Source organism: Pipistrellus kuhlii, unplaced genomic scaffold (genome assembly GCF_014108245.1).
Source record: "Pipistrellus kuhlii isolate mPipKuh1 unplaced genomic scaffold, mPipKuh1.p scaffold_m20_p_27, whole genome shotgun sequence".
Lineage (NCBI taxonomy): Eukaryota > Metazoa > Chordata > Mammalia > Chiroptera > Vespertilionidae > Pipistrellus > Pipistrellus kuhlii.
In genome coordinates, this window is record NW_023425526.1 from 2396960 (window position 1) to 2419345 (window position 22386).

General features: G+C 54.2%; 1 protein-coding gene across 4 annotated transcripts; it reads right to left on the reverse strand.

Moving 5' to 3' along the window:
- Positions 1-5285: 5285 nt before the first annotated feature.
- CNNM3 (cyclin and CBS domain divalent metal cation transport mediator 3) lies at positions 5286-22010 on the reverse strand. 4 transcript variants are annotated; one of them, XM_036453959.2, is made up of 9 exons: positions 20621-22009; positions 13491-13634; positions 12447-12608; positions 11885-12054; positions 11621-11717; positions 11118-11251; positions 10619-10757; positions 7874-7971; positions 7460-7478 (listed from the first exon to the last, which is right to left on the reverse strand). In XM_036453959.2, exons 1-8 carry the CDS (start codon positions 21966-21968, stop codon positions 7922-7924), a joined length of 2244 nt encoding a protein of 747 aa, XP_036309852.1. In that variant the 5' UTR covers positions 21969-22009; the 3' UTR covers positions 7460-7478; positions 7874-7921. The 4 variants fall into 4 exon arrangements, with proteins under 4 accessions (XP_036309849.1, XP_036309853.1, XP_036309852.1 ...); XM_036453956.2 differs by lacking the exon at positions 7874-7971 and having other exon boundaries at positions 5286-7478; XM_036453957.2 differs by lacking the exon at positions 7460-7478 and having other exon boundaries at positions 7577-7971.
- Between the last annotated feature and the right edge of the window lie 376 nt (positions 22011-22386).

A 22386-nucleotide genomic window follows, 5' to 3' on the forward strand; every position in this document is an offset into this window, starting at 1 on the left:
ACTGTCAGAAGTTAATGACAAAAACATAATTCCAGGGGGGAAAAGATTGTAACCTACAAACGAGAGAATGGAATGAAATATTTGAAATATTGAAAGAGAAACGACCAGCCAAGAATATATCCAACAAAGTTAGCTTTTAGATCTGAAGGAGCAATAAGGCTTTTTCTGACAGACAAAAGCTGAGGACTTTACCACCACAAGACCTGCATCACAGGAGTGTGAGAGGAGCTCTGCCACAGGAAACAAAGACTAAGGGTGTTAGAACTGGTAAGCCCTGGCCAGGTAGCTCAGCTGGTTAGAGCATCCTGATATGCCAAGGTGGTGGGTTCAATTCCAGTCCGGCAGTCAGCCAATGAACACACATAAGTGGAACAACAAATCAATGTTTCTTTCTCTCTAAAAACAATCAATAAAAACTTTTGAGTAAGAAGAAAAATGGATAGAAGCAAGAAACTGCAACTCTACTTTAGAATATAGTATTAAACAAATATGACATAAAGGTTAAGGGGGGAAATGTATTTAAAAAAGAGAATAAAACTTTGAACTTCCATAAAAATGCAGCTGTGGGGGGAAACCCAGATGGCAGCCTAGGTAAGCGCCTAAACTGCTGGGTCACACAACAATCTCAAAACAACAACTAAAAGACAGTATGGACATCATCCCAAGCCACGGGAAAGCTGGCTGAGTGGGAAATCTACAGCCAGAAAGGAGGAGAGAGGCTCACGGATCAGGGGAGCGGCAAAGCGCTGAGGTAGGGAGACACAGCTCAGAGAGGAAGGCCGGCCCAGCGCCTGCCTGGCGGGAGGGGAAAGGAAGCTCCCGACTGCACTGAACCCCAGCCCCAGGTGAAATCCCGCGGACCCAGGCTCCTATGGGTGGAGTCTGGACTGTAGAGAAAGGCACCCGAGACTCGGAGACTGAGAGACTCGGGGGAGCCGGGAGCCACGGCGGGCAGGGTCTAGAGACGAGCACACACACGTGTGCGCATGAGTGCGTGCATGCAGAGAGGTCTGACCGCGGAGGTAGCCACAGCCTCTCCATAGCGGAAGGTCACTGAAGCCCAGTTCCGAATGCACTGAGCACTGAAACCCAGTTCCAGGCGAGCCCCTGGAGCACCCACGCTCTTACAAGGGGAATCTGGACTGTCAGGAGGAAACTCGGGGGACCTGTGGAAGGCAGAGGTCTGAGGCGCGTGCACAAGCGCAGGGCTGACAGGAAGCCAAGACTGGCGGCTCAGCCCTGAGACTCCACCCCATCCAAGCTGAGCACAGAGGCTTTTGCAATTTTGCAAGTTTGATCCTATAAGACTGTCCCCAATACAGAAGGTATCCTGGTGTAGACACAGCTGATACTCACATCCAATTGTCCTGGAGGTCAATTCCTCCCAGGGATACCAACAACAATCAAGTCTTAGCTACAACAAGGCTGTACACGCAGTTCACAAAGGGGAGCACCAAGAGTGTCCACCTCAGGTAACTGGGAGACTGACCCACTGAGCCATATAGGACACCAAACACACAAAGCCACCCTACAACTCAGGGAAGCAGCAAAAATGGGGAGACAAGGAAACAAATCTCAAACGAAAGAAATGGAGGAGAACAAAAGACTGGATATAGAGTTCAAAACCACGGTTATAAGGTTTTTCAAGTATTTCCTAGAAAAGGCCAATAAATTTAACAAGACCCTCAAGAATATGAAAAAGGACCAACTAGAAATTAAACATACACTGACTGAAATAAAAAATATTATACAGAGACCCAACAGCAGACTAGAAGAATGCAAGAGTCAAGTCAAAGATTTGGAATATAAAGAGGCAAAGAACACTCCTCTGGAGAAGCAAGAAGACGAGAATCCATAAAGTTGAAGATAGTGTAAGAAGCCTCTGGGACAACTTCAAGCTTACCAACATCAGAATTATGGGGGTGCCAGAAGAAGAGAGCGAGCAAGATACTGAAAACCTATTTGAAGAAATAATGTCAGAAAACTTCCCCTACCTGGTGAAAGAAATAGACTTACAAGTCCAGGAAGCACACAGAACCGCAAACAAAAGGAATCCAAAGAGGACCACACCAAAGACACATCATAATTAAAATGCCAAGGGCAAAAGACAAAGAGAAAATCTTACAAGCAGCAAGAAAAAAACAGTTAATTACCTATAAGGGAGCACCCATATGATTGTTAGCTGATTTCTCAACAGAAACTATGCAGGTGAGACGGGAGTGGAAAGAAATATTCAAAGTGATGAACAGCAAGAACCTACAACCAAGATTACTCTACCCAGCAAAGTTATCATTCAGAATTGAAAGGCAGATAAAGAGCTTCACAGATAAGAAAAAGCTAAAGGAATTCATCACCACCAAACCAGTATTATATGAAATGCTGAAAAGTATTCTTTAAGAAGAGGAAGAAGAAAAAGGTAAAGATAAAAATTATGATCAACAAATACATATATATCAACAAGTGAACCTAAAAATGAAGTGAATTAAAAATCTGAGGAGCCAGAGAGGAGAGAGCCCATTTCCAGGGTGTGTCACCTGAGAACCTCAGCTGCCAAGTCACCTCAGCTCAGCAGCTCCTGTGTTGAGCATCTGCCCCCTGGTGATCATTGCATGTCATAGCTATCAGTCAAAAAGTCAAATAGTCAGATGGTCGCTTAGACTTTTATATATATACTACGAAAGGTTATATGCCACCAAATTCAATAACCTAGAAGAAATGGACAAATTCTTTAAAATATATAGCCACCCTAGACAGAATCACGAGGTACTGGAAAACCTAAATAGACCAATCATTGGTAACAAAATTGAAACACTAAAAAAAACACACACACAACACCTCCCCAAAAAACAAAAGCCCAGGACCAAATGGCTTTTCTACCCTAACACTCAGCAAATATTTAATATCCTCCTCTAATTCTTCAAAAAAAAAAAAATTGAAGAGGAGAAACTTCCTAACTCATTTTATGAGGCCAATGTAACCCTGATACCAAAACCAGGCAAGGACAACACACACACAAAAAAAAACTACAGGCCAATATCTCTGATGAGCATAGATGTAAAAATCCTAACTAAATCCTAGCAAATCAAACAAAACATTAAAAAGATCATATACATTATGATCAAGGATGGTTCAACACATACAAATCAATCAATGCAGTAACACACTAAATTTACAAAATAAGTCATATTAATAAATGTAGACAAAGCATTTGACAAGCTCCAACATCCATTAATGATTAAAACACTTAATAAAATGGGTACAGAAGTACCTCACATAATAAAGACCAGTTCTGACAAACCCTCAGCCAATATCATACTCAATGATGGAAACTGAGAAAAGACAGCTTTTCTTCTAAGATAAGGAACAAGGAAAAGATGTCTCACCATTGTTATTCAACATGGTATTGGAAATCTTAGCCAATGCAAATAAGCAAGAAAAATAAAAGGCATCCAAACTGGGAAGTAAAACTATCCTTATTTGTAGATGGCATAATACTATATAGAAAACCTTAAAGATATCACCATAAGATTATTGGGGGGAAAAATAGTCAAGTTGCAAGATAACAAATCGATACATATGTGAACATCTGATTTATGACAGAGGGCATTACAGAGAGGAGATGTGCTTCTTAATATGTAGGATTTGAACACTTGGTTATCCATTTGGGGGAAAATAAAGGGAATTGAATAGTGCATACACTTATCACTTTCTGGTGGGTTAGACATTTAAATGTGTGTGTATGTGGGCATGTAGATAATGTAGAAAAATATTTTTATGACAACAGGGTAGAAAAGGATTTATCAAGACACAAAATACCAACCATTGAAGAAAATATTTGATTAAGTCCAATTGCAGAAAAATTAAGAATGACTATTTATCAAAAGACATAAGTAGAATGATAAACTACAACACACAGAGAACTTTTTGCAACATATTTATTCTACAAATGATTAGAACCCAGGGCACATAAAGAACTCACACGAATAAATAAGAAAAATACAAACTCAATGGAAATAGGGCAAAAGAGACCAGCTGCTGTGGCTCAGTGGCTGAGCTCTGACCCAGGACCAAGCGATCACTGGTTTGATTCCCGGTCAGGGCACATGACCAGGTTGCTGGTTTGGTACAGGAGGCAGCCTATCAGTGCTGTTTCTCTATCATTGATGTTTCTATCATACTACACCTCTCCCCTCTCTAAAAAATTAATAAAATCATAATAAAAAATTTTTAAAAGGCAAAAGATATAACAGGCATTTCCCAGAAGAGAAAATATGAATTACCTAGCAATACGTAAAAAGACACTCAATCTCATTAGTAAACAGTAAAATGCAAATTGAGGAAAAAAGAACCTTGACCAGAAGGTCATATCTTATACAAAAATTAATTCCAAATGGATCACAGACTTAAATGTAAAACAAATCTATAAAGTTTAGAAAACATAGGAGATAATCTTCAGCATCTAGCAGGAGGCAGATTCTGAGCCATGTCATCAAAAGCATAATCAATAAGAGGGAAAAAATCTGTAAATGGGACTTTATCAAAAGTAAAAATGTTTGCTCTGTAAAATGTCCTGTTCAGAGGATGAAAAAAAAAGCTATTTGTAAACCAAAACCCTAAAAAAGGATTAGTATTTAGAATATATATTAAGAACTCTGAACACTTAACAGCAGCCTGGCCAGTGTCGCTCAGTGGTTGGGCACCAACCTATTAATAAGGAGGTCACAGTTCAACTTCCAGTCAGGGCGCACAGGAGGCAGCCAATCAATGATTCTCTCGCATCACTGATGTTTCTATCTCCCTCTCCTTCTCCCTTCCTCTCTGAAATAAATGAAGATATATTTTAAAAAACAAAACTCATAGGGGGGAGGGGCGGGAATGGGGGAATAAGGACACATATGTAACACCTTAATCAATAAAGAAATTAAAAAAACGACTAAACATTAAAAAAATTAAACAATCCAATTAGAAAATTGGCAAAAGACATGAACAGATATTTCATGGAGTGAATAGGCATATGAAAAGATACACATTAGCCACTGTGTAAAAACCACATGAGATGTCACGACACCTACCAGAATGGCCAAAATAAAAGTGACAACACGAAATGCTGGCAGGATTCAGAGAAACTGGGTCACACTCGTTGTTGGTGGAGATGTAAAATGGTGCAGCCACTCTGGAAGTTTGTCCATTTGAAAAACCAAAACGTGCAATAACCATATAATCTAGCGATTGCACTTCTGGTCATTTCTTTCAAAGAACCCAACATTTACACAGAAACCTGTGAAGAATGTTCATAGCAGCTTTATTTGGGATAGCCAAGAACTGGAAACCACCTCCACGTCCTTAACTAGAAGGAGCATACATGGAAAACCACGCAACCACCAACAGAGGCGCACTGTGGACACCACAACCACTGGGAGATATCCAGAGCCTATCGGAGAAAACCCAACCCCAGATGTTACATGTTACTCAACCCCATTTATACATTCTTGAAATGACAGAACTGGCGAGCTGACAAACAGATCAAGGGTTGCCAGGGATTAGGATGGCGGCTGGAGGTGGGGTGGGGTATAAAAGGGTAGAGTGAGATGCTGATGGCAACCAGACGGTTGTGTCCAGGCTGTAGCAATGGTCACACAAAGCTACACATGAGATGATATATAACTAACCATCCTACTGCCGTGTCCATTCCTGATTTGATACTGATTGTAACTAAGATGTAACCATCGAGGAAAGCAGGGTGAAGGGTACCTCTATCTTTGCAACTTCCTATGAATCTGTACATTCAAAACAAATAGGTAGAAAAAAAAGTCATAGTTCTAAACTGATATCTGGAATGGATCCTGCAACTGAGAAAGGACATTAGAAAAACTGGTAGAACCCATATTGTAAAGTGTGATTTAGTTATTTTTGTACCAGTGTTAACTTTTAGTTTTGATAAAGGTACTGAGGTGATGTAAGATGTTAACATGAGGGAGCAAGATGAAGGGTGCATGGAGCCCTTCGGTGAATCTAACGTTATTTCAAGACTGAAATCCTGATGTCAGACCCATTCCATCCCCCGGGTGGGCCCCGGCCTCAGAATGTCTAATTTTCCAGGTGATGAACCCGGGAAAGAGCCACTGTCCGGAGAGGGGCGCACAGCACAGCGAAGCCCTCCATGCCTCAGCAGGCTCTGCAGCTGACATAAGCCAGAGCTACTCCCGGGCGTCTCACCGGCATTGGACACAGAATAATGAGACATCCTCAGGACCTGCTGTTCCCACCTGGGGTTTTGCTCTTGGAGTGATTTCCTGGAGAACAGCTTTCATTCCTGCTGATCCCAGATAAGGACCCAAATTCCTCTGAGAAAGGTTCCAGAAACCTCCGTCCCCCCTGCCCTCTCTGAGATCCAGGTCCCCATGATGCCGCTTCTACGCAGCTGGAGAGCTGTGAGCGGTTAACAGAGGGAAACGGGAAGGAAAAAGACAAAAAACAAAAACAGAATCTTATTGCTCCCGATTCTCCTAAAACCCCATAGCCAGGGATAGGAAACAGGCAAAAGCTTGAAATGCTTCAGAGACAGAAATCTCTTGTTTTTCTAAAGGAAAGGTGGCCGTGATGCACCTGCCCCCCATTCGACTCCCACTCCCTCACTGCTCGCCAGGCACTCACAGCCACACGACCGGGAAGCTGAGCAAGGAGGCGTGACATTGGTCTAGTTCTGGTTCCTGTTCCAGGGATCTGACCATGCAGAAAGGACTGGGTGCACAGAGCCCTCCTCTCACAGGACCTCTCGTTAACACAGAACGTGGCCTGAGCGGGAGGACGGGCTGGCAGGAAACTGCTCCGTGGCCGGGCTCGCCCGTCCCCCAGGCAGATGTGTGGCGGGAAGCACAGGCCGTCCTGTCCCAGGGTCTGCAACTTGCTCAGGGCTCTGCCGGGCCAGCCAGCCGCCTCCACAGGAGGGGCAGGACTGGTGCCACAGGCTTGTGAGGAACTGAATCCAGGTTTGGCATAAAGCGCAGGCTGGGGCGTGCTGAGACACGGCACTGTCAGGGAGGCCTCCACGTTGGCCATCACAAGGCCATGGATTTGAACCCCCAGCCATAACTGGTGCCGTGGTGTGCTCAGAAAGTGCTGCCAGCAGCAGCAGTTGGCAGAGAAGCAGAGCGAGTACAGTGCACTCACGTCATGGCATGGCCCAAGAGGGGCAGGCCATGCACCGTCACAGGGGGCAGGCTGGCCCCCTGCAGGGCGATGGCGGTGTCCTTCCATCCCAGGAAGCAGACCTGGAGGGCTGTGCCCGCTGACCCCTATTTCCTGGAGGAGGCAGGCCCTCCGAGGCTCCGGACGGCGTCTGAAGGGCCATCTAAAACGTGGCTGAGGGGAGGACGGGCTGGCCTACTCCCCAGACCCGGCTGCCTGCAAGCAGTTATACTCCGGGGCTCCGGCCGGGGCTCTCCCCGGCTGCGAGGCCGGGCCGCCGTGGCTGGACCCTAGGAGAGAGAGGGGGAGAATTACTGCCTGACGGAAAGTGGGAGCATCCTCTTGGGGAGGGAGGGGCAGGGCAGGCAGAGGCCTGACTCCGCCTCCCAGACACCCGTAGGGGACACGTCATCACTGAGGCAGGGAAGCAGGGCTGGGCTGTGGCCGCAGGAGGCCGAGGCCGTATGCTGGGCAAGGGGAGCCTGCCCTGCACGGGGCTTTAGCCTCCAAGGCTGGGGCGTCCATGAGTCCTGTCTTCCAGAGAAAAGAAGTGAGAAGCAGCAGGAGGGACGGGAAGGGCCCGCACCCGGGAGGAAGGCCCCCAGGCAGGGAAGCGGTCTGGAGCTCCCCCAGCAGACCTGGGCAAGGAAAGCAAAGCCAAAGGAAAGGGAGGGTATTTATTTACCTTGGGCGTTTTCTTAAAACAAAAAATGCTCACTAACCCAGGCAATTATCAACTGCAGTTTCCAAAAGTGCCAAAGAGGGGAAGGTCTACTGGGCAGGCTGGACAGAGCAGAGAGAGAGAGCAGAGAGAAGAGAGAGAAGAGAGAGAGAGAGAGAGAGAGAGAAGAGAGAGAGCAGAGAGAGAGAGAGAGAGAGAGAGAGAGCAGAGAGAGAGAGAGAGGGAGGGAGGGAGGGGGAGAGAGAAGAGAGCAGAGAGAGAGAGAGAGAGAGAGAGAGAGAGAGAGCAGAGAGAGAGAGAGAGAGGAGAGAGAGAGAGGAGAGAGAGAGAGAGAGAGAGAGAGAGAGAGAGAGGAGAGAAGAGAGAGAGAGAAGAGAGAGAGAGAGAGAGATGAGGATGGTATTAGAGGCGAGGAGCTTGGACGTCCTAGCGACTAGCTTGTAGAGGTAGGATACGTGCCGATCCTCTCTATCGCGCTCGATCGGGTGAATATATCGCGGACTCTATACGAACTCGTATCTCGCTCTATTCTCTCTATCCAGAGGGAGGGCAGTTATTGAGCCGAACCCGCAGGCCTCCGCCCGCACACCGAGGCCGCAGGCACCAGCTGGGCAGGGCCCAGGCAGGGGCGTGCACTCTGCCTCAGGCTGCTCAGAACAGAAGGTCAGGGAACAGGTCTTCATGAACTTTCCCCCGAAAGTCCCGTTCTGTGAGGGCTGCACGTGGAGGAGTTACTCCAAAGTGAAATGCAGGTCAGGGGTCAGAAAACTATTTCTGTAAAAAGTTAGTTCTGCCCTAGCCGGTCTGGCTCTGTGGATAGAGCGTCAGCCTTGGACTGAAGGGTCTTTGGGTTTGATTCTGGTCAAGGGCTCGATTTCCCAATAGGGGGCGTGCAGGAGGCAGCTGATCAATGATTCTTATTGCTGATGTTTCTCTGTCCCTCACTTCCTCTCTGAAATCAATTTTAAAAATATATATATATATATATATCAATATATATAAAAGGCCAGTACTTTCAGGTTTTGCAGGTCACATGGCCTCTGTGACAATTTGACTTCACTATTGTAGCTCAAAGGCTGCCACATACAATCTGTGAACAAGCAGGTAGATCCCAATAAAACTTTATTTGTGCCCTGGCCGGTGTGGCTCAGTTAGTTGAGCACTGCCAGTTCGATTCCTGAGCAGGGTACATGCCTGGAATGCAGGGGGCGTGCGAGGGCAGCCAATCATTGTTTTTCTTTCTCTTTCTCAAAAATCACTAAGAACATATTTAAAAAACAAAACTCAACTATTTACAAGAACAGGCCAAGGACCAGAACCAATCCTTGATCCACTGCTCTATCGGAGTCAAAAACCACCCTGCGTCTGAGCACGTTCTCTGGGAGGGCCTGCCTGCAGCCGGAAGCCGTGCTCCTGAGGCCTCCGTGCGGAGTGACAGCCAGCCCTCCAGGAGGCAGGGACGCAGCAAGGGGCCAGAAACCAGGGCCAGGAGCGGAAAGACAGCGGTGAGCCTCATGGGCAAAGGTCAGCCGCACCGGAGAACAGCCCCAACGTGACTGCAGAGCAGGAGGCAATCTGTTACAAAGGGGCATGACGCACAGGCTCACTATCCATCAGTCCCTTAGGGGACTGACCTACGAGCAGCAGAAGCCAAAAAAGGGCTTAAACCTTGGGAATCGGGTAAAAGATGAAATGAAGAGAAAACCATCCTTCCGAGACCTAAGTCTGTACTCTGAACGTGACACGCGCAGGCCGAGCAGCAGATGGGGCCGGGAAAGGCTCCACACGAGAAAACCAAAGGCTCTGAGCCCACGGCCAGGACAAACAAGGGGACGTCACAGAATCAACGACCTCACCGGACGCAGGGCAGAGGCCCGTGTGCGCCCGGGAGGGGCCCTGGGCAGCCCACGCCGGACTGAAGCAGCGCGCCCCACCCGGGGCCCCTTTCCCAACACCCAGTGTGGGGGCGGGGGCACTGCGATCCCTTGCTCCTGTATCCCCCTCAGAGAGCATCTTTGTGCTGTAAGAACTTCGTGTGCTCAGCATGGGCCTGAGCAGGCACCGCTGTTCTCCGGGAGGCACCACGGCAGGGACAAGGGCGCACATGGGCTGCACGCGGGGGGCCTGAGTCCGTCTCTGCCCCAAATCTTCATCTGGACAGTGAGCATCACCCCCCGCCCAGGACTCAGAGCACGGTGCCCACGAGCTCAGCCCCCTGCGGCCTTCCCGCCCACAGCCTCAGCGCGTCTCCGACCCCGACCGGGAGGAGCTCCGAGTAAAGGAACCTCCTGATTAACGAGGGCAAGAAGGTTCCCGACGCTGCCTCCTCCCACCCCCTCAGGGAGCCTCCTCACACTGGAGGGTGGGGTTTGCCACCTCCCATCATAAAGCTGAGCCCCGTCACAAGCGTCTTGCGCAGAGGAGCCCAGGGCGGGATCCGAGCCTCTCCTAGCACAGGCCTCGGGGGCCTATGGCTGGGTGTGCCCACCAGCCACCGCCTTCGGAGCCAGGCCCACCGGGACCCAACCTCACTTTCTGGGGGACCTAACCCTAATCCCAAATGACCACGTCTGGACATGATCTCATTCCCTAAGTCAACCACCCAACAGGCTCTCAAGAGAAAACGCTGCCTTCACAGACTCAAGCGCCTGCTGGTGGACAGAACTCGGGGCCGCCGGAGGAAGGGGAGGAGGGAGAATGCGGGCAGAGGGAGCCAGTGTGTGTGCAGCAGCGCGGCCCCGGGCTCACCTGCTGCCGCGGCTGTGCTGTCACCGAGGAGCCGGGTCCGGCTGCCCGGGGTGACCTGGAGGCCCGCACTCTCGGGGCACGGGGGCAGGCGCTGGGCTCGGCTGGCCAGGAGCGCATTGAGGTACTGGAGCCGCGTGACCTGGAGGAAGAGCGCATTTCGGAGCAGTGAGGCGCCCGCCCACGCCACCCCCTCCTGCCCACAAGCACGTGAACCCCCTGGGCGTCACTCTGGGCGGATGAGGAGAAGGAAGAACCACAGGCTAGCTAAGGTCAAGCGAGCAAAGTGTCCTTAAGGTCAGAAGGAAACTGGGTGCCTAGGCCCAGAGGCGAGACCGATCAGCAGCCGTCGGAGGCGGCAGAGCCAATTCAAGGTTTGCTCTGGGACGTCTCAGACTGACTTCCTAGGAATTTACTCTCAGGTCACACAACATGGTGACCAGGGGTCTAACCTTCGGGGACACAAAGCTCGTCAGAGGCCAGAGCCAATGAGAGTCCAAACCTTGATGAACTGCAGGTCAGAGAGGGCCCTCACGGTGTAGTCAGGACAGTACGTGGACGGGCGGGTGCCGTCGGCTGGCTCAGGCTGTGGGTCCTGGCAGAGGGCCTGGAGCGAGGACACCGGGGACTGGTGAACTAGGGAGAGAACGAGCAGTCACGGGAGCCCACTGGGAGCTGGCAGCCCACCGTGGTGGGGACTCCTGCACAGCCGCGGAGCCCCCACCTCACACCGGGACCTTGGCCAGGAGCTTGGGGAGATGGCAAACAGCTTCCTCCAGGGAGAGGTGTACAGGAATGGGAGGGAGCAGCCAAGACCAGCCCTGAACACCTGCCCTTCCCGCACGCCCTGAGCGGCAGCCCCGCAGTCCTGAGGCAGGCCGGCCTGTAGGAGGCCGTGCTGGGAAGGGAGAGGGCAGGTCCTGGTCCGGGGGCCCCACCACAGCAGAGGGAGGGCCCCAGCCAGCCCGCCTTCACCGGGGGGCGGGGGCAGGGGGCACAGCTTACCTGAAGACGGGGCTGTCAGGGCAGACAAGCCATAGTAGGTGAACGCCCCGTTCTCGAACCTCAGGCCCTCCTTCCCGATCTCCACCTCAACCCTGCCCTGGGAGGCGGAGAGAGACAGACGCATACACGTTACGTCTCCTGCCGGAAGGAAGCACAAGCAGAAGCACCCACTCTGATTACGCAGGGGGGTACCTAGACGTGCCTCCCTCGCTCAGACCCGTCCCTGCTTTCCGACCGGTGGGGGCCTGGCCGGGCTCCTGTTACCTGCAGGATGAGGATGAAGTAATCCACCGGCTGGCTGCGCTGGTACAGGTAATGGTGTGCAGCCAGGCGGTTGCTCTGGTCAAACCTCACCTCCTGGTTGACGCTGGGGTGCCTCAGCAGGTGCAACAGGACCTTCTCGGAGATTCGCAACGGGCTGAACACATCCACCTCTGCCCGCGGCAGAGAGAGAGAGTGTCCACTGGGCCCTTAGCGGCCAGCGTAACCACCGACACCTGCTGCCCACCTGCAATCTCCTGGCCGGCCCTCGAGCGAGTCCCTCCCAACACAAGAGGCCTCGCAGCCACACACACCACCACCAGGCTTCCTCGCACAGGTGGCCTCAGCCTGGCCCTGCTTCTGGATGTGTGGGGAGCGGACGGCTCCCTTGGGTAACCCGAGTGTCCAGAAGGGTGTCTGCTGCCAGGACAGCCAAGAGGAGCACAGAGCTGCTCCTGGACACTCTCCTGCTTACTGGGATGGGAAGGCAATGGCTGCCCGGGGTCTCCTGACCCACTGGACGGGTAAGCAGGAGGGTGGGGACAAGAACACCCCTCATCCTCACCTCGGGAAAGGAAGCGCTGGGTGGCCAAGAGCAGCTGAGGCGAGATTTTCACTTTACACTCATTGTCAGACACCTTGAACAAGGAGGATTCCTCTTTCCGCCTGAGAGGGACACTGAGAGGGACACTGAGAGCAGCAGGCTTCTTCCTCACCGTGGTGTCTCCTGGGATGGCGAGCAGAAGGCAGCTTAGGCACCAGCAGCCCTCCTGCCAACATGCCTACCCAAGGGGCATGCTGCCTGCACCCCTAGCCCCCAGGACACATCCTTGGGTGGTGCCCGGCTGTCAGTCCCACACAGTGGCCCTGGTGCTCAGGACAGAGAGCCAGAGGCCCACACACAGCCATTCCCCGAGAAAGGACCTCTCCGTGGAGCTGGGAGGAGACAATGCCGACAAGACAGAAAGAAGCTAAGTGACAGGCTCCTGTGGCCGTTAGAAGAGCACTCGCCGGAAGCAGGCATTGGGGGACCTGGTGCTACCCGGTGGCATCTAAGTGGTAGCTCTGAGCCTGGAGCAGCCCAGGGAACGAAACTAGAGGTGCTACAGGAAGGGACACCGGGGCAAAGCAGTTCTCCCGACAGCACACACAGGTGGGAGCCCCGGCGCTGGGCATGGGCTCTATGCCATCCTGCAGACCTGTCACCATCCTAAGAGGCAGGTGCTTCTAAGACACAAGCACGGGCCCAGAGACAGGTTTTGGGAGGACCCTCTTAGCAAAGAGCCGGCTCTCAGTAAAGAACAAGTTTGAGGAGACACTGTACAAACCACATGAGAAGCAAAAGGAGTGAGGAGGAATCTTGGAAACGCCCGTAAGGACAGAGGCCCCTCAGTGACGGGAGAGCAAGCGGCACCCCAAGCAGGTGCTGGAACTGCGAGGCCCCGGGGGGGGAGGGTGGCCACATGGCCCCGCCCCCGGAGGGTGCTCTCCCGTAAGGGCAACACGGGTGCGCAGGGGAAGAACAGAGACCCGGCACCCCCCGAACGGAAGCACACCCCTCAGGGCCCGAAGGCCACGGAGCCAAAAGCGGCCAGCAGGCGGGACTCACGGTAGTCCTCGGACTCGTCCAGGATCTCGGACTTGATGATCTCCTGAATGACGTCCTCCAGGGTGACCAGGCCCAGGACCTCGTAGAAGGGGTCACCTTCCCCCTCGTTGTTCACCTTCTGCACGATGGCCAGGTGGGACTTCCCTGGGGAGGGGAAGTGCCTGTGACAGGGTGCCAGAGGCTCCCGTATCTGGGTCCCATCCTGCACAAGCCCACAGGACAGATACTGATGTTTGTGTCCCTAAGACGCACCAAGCACTGGGTGTGACTTTTCTGGGAGATTATATACACACACACACACACACACACACACACACACTATACACACACACACACATTTTTTTTTATATCAGAGAGGAAGAGGGTAGAGAGAGATGGAAATATCAATGATGAGGGAGAATCATTGATTGGCTGCCTCTTGCACGCCCCCAACTGGGGACAAGTCCACAACCCCAGCCTGTGTCCTTGACAGGAATGGAACCTGGGACCCTTTAGTCCACAAGCCAACAGTCTATCCACTGAGCCAAACCAGGCAGAGCTGGGATCTTAATGCTCACAGGCCTGGCCTCACCTCACACGGGAGGAACCCGAACCCGGACACTGCGCTCCCAGGCACAAGGCCCCCCGAGCCAGAGTCTGCCCCGGCCTGCGTAGCTCCACGCCGTCAATGTGGCTCAGCCGTGGATGCATCAGATAAACTGGGGACACAGGCACCAACTGGAAATGGAGGCTCCCCAGGACCGACTAAGTGGAGCGGAGAGAGGCCCCCGTCTGACCCCCCGAAGGCAGACTCCCCGGTTCTGAAGGCTGCCCTTGCTGTCCAAAGCCAACGTCTAGGAAGGCCATCCAGGGCCTGTGTGGGAACGTTCCCTTTCCTCTCTGTCTCTGTTACCTCCTCTTTGTTTAACAAGGAAATGTAAACTTGAAAAAAGTCCCACACTTCCTGAGTAGTGGGCTTGTTGGGAAAAGTCAGGAGCTCACCCTGCTTAGTGAGTGCTCTTCATCTATAGAACCGTGTACACGCACAAGAGAAACACAATGCAAGCCACTCATGTGATTCCTAAGTTCTGATAGCTACATTAAAAAAAAATAAAAAGACCCAGGTGAAATAAAAACTGGTAATCTACTGTTTTAAGTCAATATAGCTAAACCACTTTGACATGCAATCAATATAAACACATTAACAAATGTTTTACTTTTTGTGCGAGTCTTTGAAGTCTACTGTGTGTCTGCATTTATAGCACAGCAGACTAGTTACCTCTCCAGGCTCAGGAGCACACCTGGGCGGTGGCAACTGGGCTGAGCAGGTCCTGGGCCCGAGAGCAGGCTGATCTCCACGCCCTACTCTGTTACCAGGGAAACGGCTGGCCTGGGGGGAAAGTTGGCTTGGGCTGCAAAGTAGAGGGTACTTGCTTCAAGAATCTTTTGGATCCCTTCTTTGTGTGAATCCTCCTTTCTATACCCTGGGTTTAACCACAATTCTATGTGTTGAGGTTAGAAACATACTCTGTGGAGCTCTATGAGGCACGCATGCCCCATTCCTGTAGCATTTATGCTATCGCCCCGCCGCCCCCAGGGGTCTGGACCTCTGCTCCAAAGCTGGATGAAATGCAAATGTGAAGACTTAAGCAAAAGCCATCTATCCTATTTAATAAAAGAGTAACATGCAGATTGACCATCACTCCAACACACAAGATGGCTGCCCCCATGTGGACACAAGATGGCCGCCACAAGATGGCCAGCAGGGAGAGCAGTTGGGAGGGTCCAGGCCTGCAGGGGAGGACAGTTAGGGGTGACCAGGCTGGCAAAGGAGGGAAGTTGGGGGCAAAGAGACTGGCAGTGGACAGTTAGACATCAATCAGGCTGGCATGGAAGTGGTTAGGGGGCAATCAGGATGGCAGGCAGAAGCGGTTAGGGGCAATCAGGGGCAGGCAAGCAGTTGGGAGCCAGCAGTCCTGATTGTGAGAGGGATGTCCAACATCCCTTGAGGGGTCCCAGATTGGAGAGGGTGCAGGCTGGGCTGAGGGACCCCCTTTTCCCCCCCATGCACAAATTTCGTGCACTGGGCCTCTAGTCCTATACAATAAAAGCCTAATATGCTAAGTGTCCAGTCATTCAGTTGGCCATTCAACCAATCAAACCATAATATGCTAATGATATGCTAAGGTCACTCAACTGCTTGCTATGATGTGCACTGACTACCAGGGGGCAGACACTCCAACCAGTAGGTTAGCTTGCTACTAGGGTCAGGACTGAGTGAGACAGGCCAGACATACCCTGGTGCCCTCCCACAGTCTCTGCCTGGCCTCAATCATGCACCAGTGGGGTCCCTCAGCCTGGCCTGTACTCTCTCGCAATCTGGGGCCCCCTCGGCGGATGTCAGAAAGTCCATTTTTGTCCCAACAGCAGAACAACCAGTCACTATGACATGCACTGATCACCAGGAGGCAGACACTCAACACAGATTTGCACTCCCACAGGGGAGTGCTGCTCAGGCAGAAGCCAGGCTCACGGCTGGCGAGCACAGAGGTGGTTCCCAGACTGTGAGAGGGAGCAGGTCAGGCTGAGGGACACTCCCAAGTACACAAATTTCGTGCACCTGGCCTCTAGTCTATACATATACAGATACATATACCGTACATATACATATGCACATGCATACACACGCATACACACACACACACACACACACACACACACACATATGGCTGATTTACAAAGTGTCCCCTCCAGAGTTTGACCGAGAGACCAGGATTTCAATCGCTTGCTATGATGGGGGGTGGGGGGGCACAAAATGAAGGCAGGCCCTGATTGCGGGCCAGGCCTTGGGACCCTATCCCTGCACGAATTTGTGCCCCGGGCCTCTGGTTACTGTATTTAGTAGCAGAAAACCACTAGCGGGATGATCAAGAAAGGAATGAGGCTGTGAAAGGATAAAAAGATAACACTTGCTGTACCTCATCAAGCCTCAGGTGCCATCAATTGTGAGCACAGCCTGACTGCAGATGGGTGAAGCAGCAGGACTGAATGCTTACCCTGGGCACCAAGGGCTTTACTCAGTAACTCACCAAGTCCGCCACACCCCTCTGGGCATACAGCTCCATCATCCCCACTTACAGTTTACAGAGAAAGTGAGGCCGAGGGAGGTCCAAAGACCCATCCCAGAGCAAAGCCAGGATTCGAATGCAAGTAGCTGGCTCCCGAGTCCATTCTCTTCACCACCACGCTCCACTGGCTCTCCCCGAGTCTGAGAGCCCGGCCCTTGGTGGCTCCCGAGTCCATTCTCTTCACCACCACGCTCCACTGGCTCTCCCCGAGTCTGAGAGCCCGGCCCTTGGAGACTCCCACAGGCCCTTCTAAAGAAAAGAGCATCGTTTTCTTGTCATCTCGAGGATGCTCTAATATGCTCAAAAACTAAAGGAGGAAATGCTGCATTACGTTGTCTCGCCCCCAGAGGAAAAGCCAGGGAGCTCAAAGAGGGATCGGCTTGTTCCTGATGAGGTGGCAGCCCCGCCCCTTGGGGTTGTGGTGGGAATGGCTCACGAGGGCAGGCGCCGTTTCTAGAAGGGCCAGGGGACTCTGCCACATGACACCAATGTCAGGCCACTCTGACAGCAGCCTTCTCCGGCTCTGAAACCAGATCCCAGGCTCCAGGGGCCTCCGAGGTCGCAGAGGACACACCTCGGCTCCCTTCTCCCAGGAGCCGCTGGCTCTGGCAGGCGACCTGCAGAACGGACTGACTTCTCCTTTGTCTTCAAACTTCTATGAAACGGGCACAACTTTCTCAGGGACCTGCCACATGGAGGCCCCCTCAAACAGTGGCCAGGGGATTTCCTCTCACGACAACGTCTGAAGGTGTCCAGAAGGCAGCGAAAGGGAGCAGTAGTACACAGAGAAAGGGCAGCTGGAGGGATTGGGTTTATTTTTCATCTGAGAGGATAAAATGCCCTGAAAATATGGGCCCTGCTGGCTGACTGCAAAGCTGGCATCGGCCCTGCCACAGTGCCAGAACCACAAGCAAGAAGCAGATGGTGCATCTCACCAGCATGTCCAGAAAGCCCTGGAAGGCTCCCCTGTGTAATCTTAGTTGTTTCGTTAGCAGGCACAAGGGTACTCATAAGTTATGGTACTTATGGCTTCAAAGGAAATACAGCCCCAAAGCACTCACTCTTCCTGGCAATCTTTGCACAAAATCATCGTGTGGACTAAGTCTCCCCATTGGGGAAAGTGACTTTCCGAGACGATGATGGTTCCGGAAGCAGGACAGGAACGGTGGCTGCCAAGATGCCAGAGACTCCAGTGGGAGGGAATTCAGAGGCACCACCACCTACACGCCTGGCAGAGGCGGACGGGCACCAAACTCTAAAACCTCAGGCACCATCAAGGCTACAACATGCTATGTTCATAGGGGTTATGCTAGAAAGGATTCTAACGAGGAAAAGTAAAGACATCCACCAGAGAATTACATGAGCAAGGAGCAGAGAAAGCTCCAGGATTTCACAGAGACCGACGTGGTCATTCTGCCCTGAGAGTGGCCCTCCCTCACCACAGAGGAAGGCAGGGATGGAAGTGCTCCCCACTCAACCTCCATCAGCTCCCAGCAGCAGCAGCAGCGGTCAGCAGGCAGCTACAGGGTCAGCATCAGGCTGCAGGAAGCCTGTGTGGCTCTCCGGAGCTGCTCTGGGGCCACCACCCAGCACAGGAGTGGCCTGCACAGTGGCCGTCCCTCTCTACTGGCTCCTTTCCAACATCTAAACTAAGCCCACCCGACTCGCCCATCTCAATCCGGCCATAACCTCCCAGCCACTGCTCGTGGCTTCTGCTCTCCAGCCACACCTCCCAGAGGCTCTTCATAACCTGCCACACCCCTAACGCCCACTCACTCCATGTTGTCCCACACCGTGGCTAGCCAGGCCAGACGGCACAATGCTGGCCTCCTCTCCCAATCACTGGCCTTCCGTGGCTTCCAGATGCTCCAGGCTGCTGGCTCTCCTCAGCAGCCTCTCTGCTGCCTCCCCACCATGCCTGTGCCCCTCTGCTCCTTTTCTGTGGTGGAGGGACCACTTCTACACCCAGAACCAGACCTTCACTCCACTCAGGTCCTTCCCATTTCACGGCACCTGCCCCCTAGGACTTGGCCTCCGGCCACTGCACAAACTCCGAAGTCCAGAACAAACTCCTCACCCAGCCCCTGCCCTCACCTTCCTGCAAGCCAGGTCTCATCCCCAGCTCCTCCCTCTTGCTGAAAAGCCCCTGACAACCACAAAACCTTCCCAATTCTACCTCCAAATGCCCTTTTGGGTCTCCTTCCCAAACCCCATTCAGCCCGCCACCCTCTCCCTCTGTGCCATCGCCTCCCGCTCCCGCCCCATGGTCTCCACACCAGTCGTGGTGAGATGCTCTGCTTACAGGCACCACCCTGCGGTCAAGTCCAGCCTCCCCACGGTCTCAAGCTGGGAGGCAGCAGGGGCAGGTGGAATAAACCCTCCCAACTGACTCCAGGGCCACCTCTTAGAATACAGTGGCCCAGATGGAGTACTAACCACCAGGAGGTTCTGTCTGGCCCCCACCTGGGGGGCTCCCCACCTCTGAGAGGGGCTGAATGACCCCCTTCTTGGAAGACAGCTGGGAGCGCCCTTGAGATTCCCTAGCAGAGCAGTCAGAGCTACCCATCAAGCCTCCGGTCCAATGGGAGGCCTGGCACTAACAGTAACCGCCAGCCCAGGCAGCACCCAGGCCTCCCGCAGGGTGCACATGAGCGCCCAGAACTGTCTGCATAAGCAGTGCTAACGCAGGAGTAACAGGGTCAGGTCCACAAGCCCTGCCCCCGCCTCCCTGCATCCCTGCTTCCCTGTCCCCTGCCTCCCTGCCTTCACCACCCGGGGCCAGCCACAAAGGTCAGGGGGCTTTATTACTTCCCAGCCTCACATTACACAGCCTCTGGGATGAAGCCCACCCAGAATTCTGGGGTGTCCCCTGTGCCCACCCTGCAGTTCAGGTCTGAGAAGCTGGCTGGCAGCCGAGGAGCAGCCACGCTGTGAGGAGCACGTCGTGTTGGCCACGGAAAGGACTACAGGGCAGCCCACACCTTCACACCTGGAGGGTAGGTTTTGGATTTTACCTGCAACCTAAGAGCTGCTCAGATACATCAAGGTGAAAGAGAGTAAAATGTGGTTACGGGAGAACCTGAAAGCCCTTATGGAAGTTTTCTGAAAGAAGACAGCTGAAGGGGAGACTAAATCGGCATCCATGAAGTTGTTTCTGGCAAAATCAAAGTGGACATTCCATCCACACCTGCAGGAAGGTATTTGTCAACCACTCCTTTCCTGTCATCAGCAAAGCAGCAGCCCTCCGTGACCTGAACAAGGACGAGCTGGAAACACACTGCGGACGGACGAGGACAGGGCAATTTCACATCACAGGCCTCCCTGGCTCACTGCTCTTCACAGGGGCTGCGTTTTTGACAGGTGGAAGGCAAGACCCTCCACCAGCAAAAACATTAAGCCTCGATATCTTAGGAATGTGCCTGCATATGAGGGCAGATAATAGGTATCTGGAGACAAGTTTTCTCTACGTTTTTTAGTTTCTATTCGAGAGTTTGGATATGTACAAACCCAAAGCCCATAATGGGGGCTGGAATCTAGTGGACATGCCTCCCAGAATTGGGGGCCTACCAGGAAAGGGGACGGTTTGCTCGCTGTCACCCTCTGAACGATGGTCCTTAAGTGATATTTCAGAAGGTCATTCAGAGCTGCAAGGCCATCATCTTCTTTATTTTATTGATTTTTTACAGAGAGGAAGAGAGAGGATAGAGAGTTAGAAACATCGATGAGAGAGAATCATCGATCAGCTGCCTCTTGCACCCCCCCCCCCCCCCCACTGGGGATGTATCCGCAACCAAGGTACATGCCCTTGACCGGAATCGAACCCGGGACCCATCAGTTCGCAGACCGACGCTCTACCACTGAGCCAAACCGGTTTCGGCCCATCATCTTCTTTAAAAGGACACGTAGAGGTCTCATTGCCCCTCATAGGGCTGGGACCCTCTCCCCGAGGCTTCGGTAACCCCTCACCCCTTTCTAGGGAAGACCGAAGGCCTTCGGGTCCCCTCCGCGACTCCCAGACCTTACCTCGCTTGAACTCTTCCAAAACGGCGTCCAGCTTGGTGTCGTTGAAGACAAAGTGGAGCGGGTGGTTGTAGAAGCGGGTGATGGTGCTGAGCGGCGTGCAGTCCTCGGGGTCCACGAAGGCCAAGTCCTTGAGGTAGAGCATGTCCACGATGTTGGAGCGCTCCTCCTCGTACACAGGGATGCGCGTGTGGCCGCTCTGCATGATGCTGGCCAGGACGCCGAAGTCCAGCACGGCGCTGGCTTCCAGCATGAAGCAGTCCTCCAGCGGCGTGAGCACGTCCTCCACGGTCCGGTAGCGCAGCACGCCCTTGCTGAGGTCGCTGTAGAGATCGCCGCCGCCCCGGGCCAGCTCCAGCACGCGCTCGCGCAGCCGCCCGGGGCGCGCCGCCAGCTCCAGCAGCTGACCCACCGGCAGGGCCACGGGCAGCGTGAGCAGCACGGCCAGGCGGCTGAGCGCCAGCGCGCGCGGGGCCAGCGCCAGCGTCCAGCGCCCGCTCACGGCGGCCGGCAGCACCTCGGCCACCAGGAACGCGAGCCCGGCGCTGCCCAGCACGGCGGGCACGGCGCGCTGGCCGGCCGCGCGGTACAGCAGCACGGCCAGCGCCGCCTGCGCCAGGCAGGCCAGCAGTAGCAGCGCGCCCAGGGCGTAGCTGGCCCAGCGCCGCGCCGACTCCAGGCGCCGCGCCGCCGCGCGCTCCGCCTCCGTCCCGTTCTCGCGCAGCACCTGCACCTCGGCCGGCGTCAGCGCCAGCGCGCTCAGCTGCAGGCCGCGCGCCAGCGCCGCCAGCGCCAGCAGCCCTGCGGCGCCCAGGCCGAGCGCCCAGGGCGGCACCGCCTCCGGGAACGCCGCTGCCGCGACGCTGGGCTCCGCGCGCACGGCCTCCGCGCGCAGGCGCAGCAGCGCACGCCACTCGCCCGCGGGGGCCGCTGCCGCCGCCCCGCCGCCCGGCTCCCCGCGCACCGCCAGCAGCGTCGAGTGTGGGTGCTCGGCCTCGGCTCGCAGACGTAGCAGCGCGCGCCACTCGCCTGTCGGGGCCGCCGCCGCCGCCTCCCCCCCTGACGCGGCTGCCGGCCCGACCGGCCCGCCCTCGGGGCAGCCCGCACCCTCGGGGGCCGCCCAGGACCAGGAGCTGTTCCCGAAGCCCCAGCCAAAGAGGCGCAAGCGGAAGGTGGCCTCAGGCACGGCCGGCACCTCCCCTCCGCGCGCCCACGCCGCTCCCGCGGACCCGGCCTGCTCCAGGCAAACGCCCAGCACCCGTGGACCCTGCGCCACCTCCCCCGCGGCGTGACCCAGACAGAGCGCGGCCAGCAGCCAGCCCAGCCGCCCCGCCGCCGCTGCTGCCGCCATCGCCCGCTGCCCGTCTCGGGCCCCCGCGCAGCCTACCTCCGCCTCCGCCGGCCAATAGGCGCCGGCCTCGCGCTCCCCTTCGCCAATGGGCGACGCATGGGGGCGGGCCTAGGGTCGGGCTAGGCTGCGCCGGGGCGTAAACAAGTGGCGCGGGCCGGGCGGGCCGGGGCGGGGCTGACGGCCGGGGAGTGAGGGGGCGGGGCGCGGTGCTCGGGAGGTCGGCCTCCTGACTCCGGAGGCCCTGAGCTCTGACAGGTCCCCGGCTGGCTAGCGGCCGCAAGCGAGGGTCTCGGTGTAGGGAGACGTGTCGCTTTCTGAGGGAAGGGCCTGGGAACTGCCGACTAGAGACGGAGGGCGAAGGGAAATCCGAGTTGGGCTCGGTGAAGCTAAGGTCCGGAAGATGCTTGTTGATGGCTTC

Coding starts and splice junctions, on each gene's coding strand:
- CNNM3 (XM_036453956.2), bottom strand. CDS start 21,968: ATGGCGGCAGCAGCGGCGGCGGGGCGGCTGGGCTGGCTGCTGGCCGCG. Junction 11,252..11,620: donor CCTGACAGCCCCGTCTTCAG/GTAAGCTGTGCC, acceptor TTCTCTCCCTAG/TTCACCAGTCCCCGGTGTCC. Junction 7,479..10,618: donor CAGCACAGCCGCGGCAGCAG/GTGAGCCCGGGG, acceptor TCTCTCTCCTAG/GGTCCAGCCACGGCGGCCCG.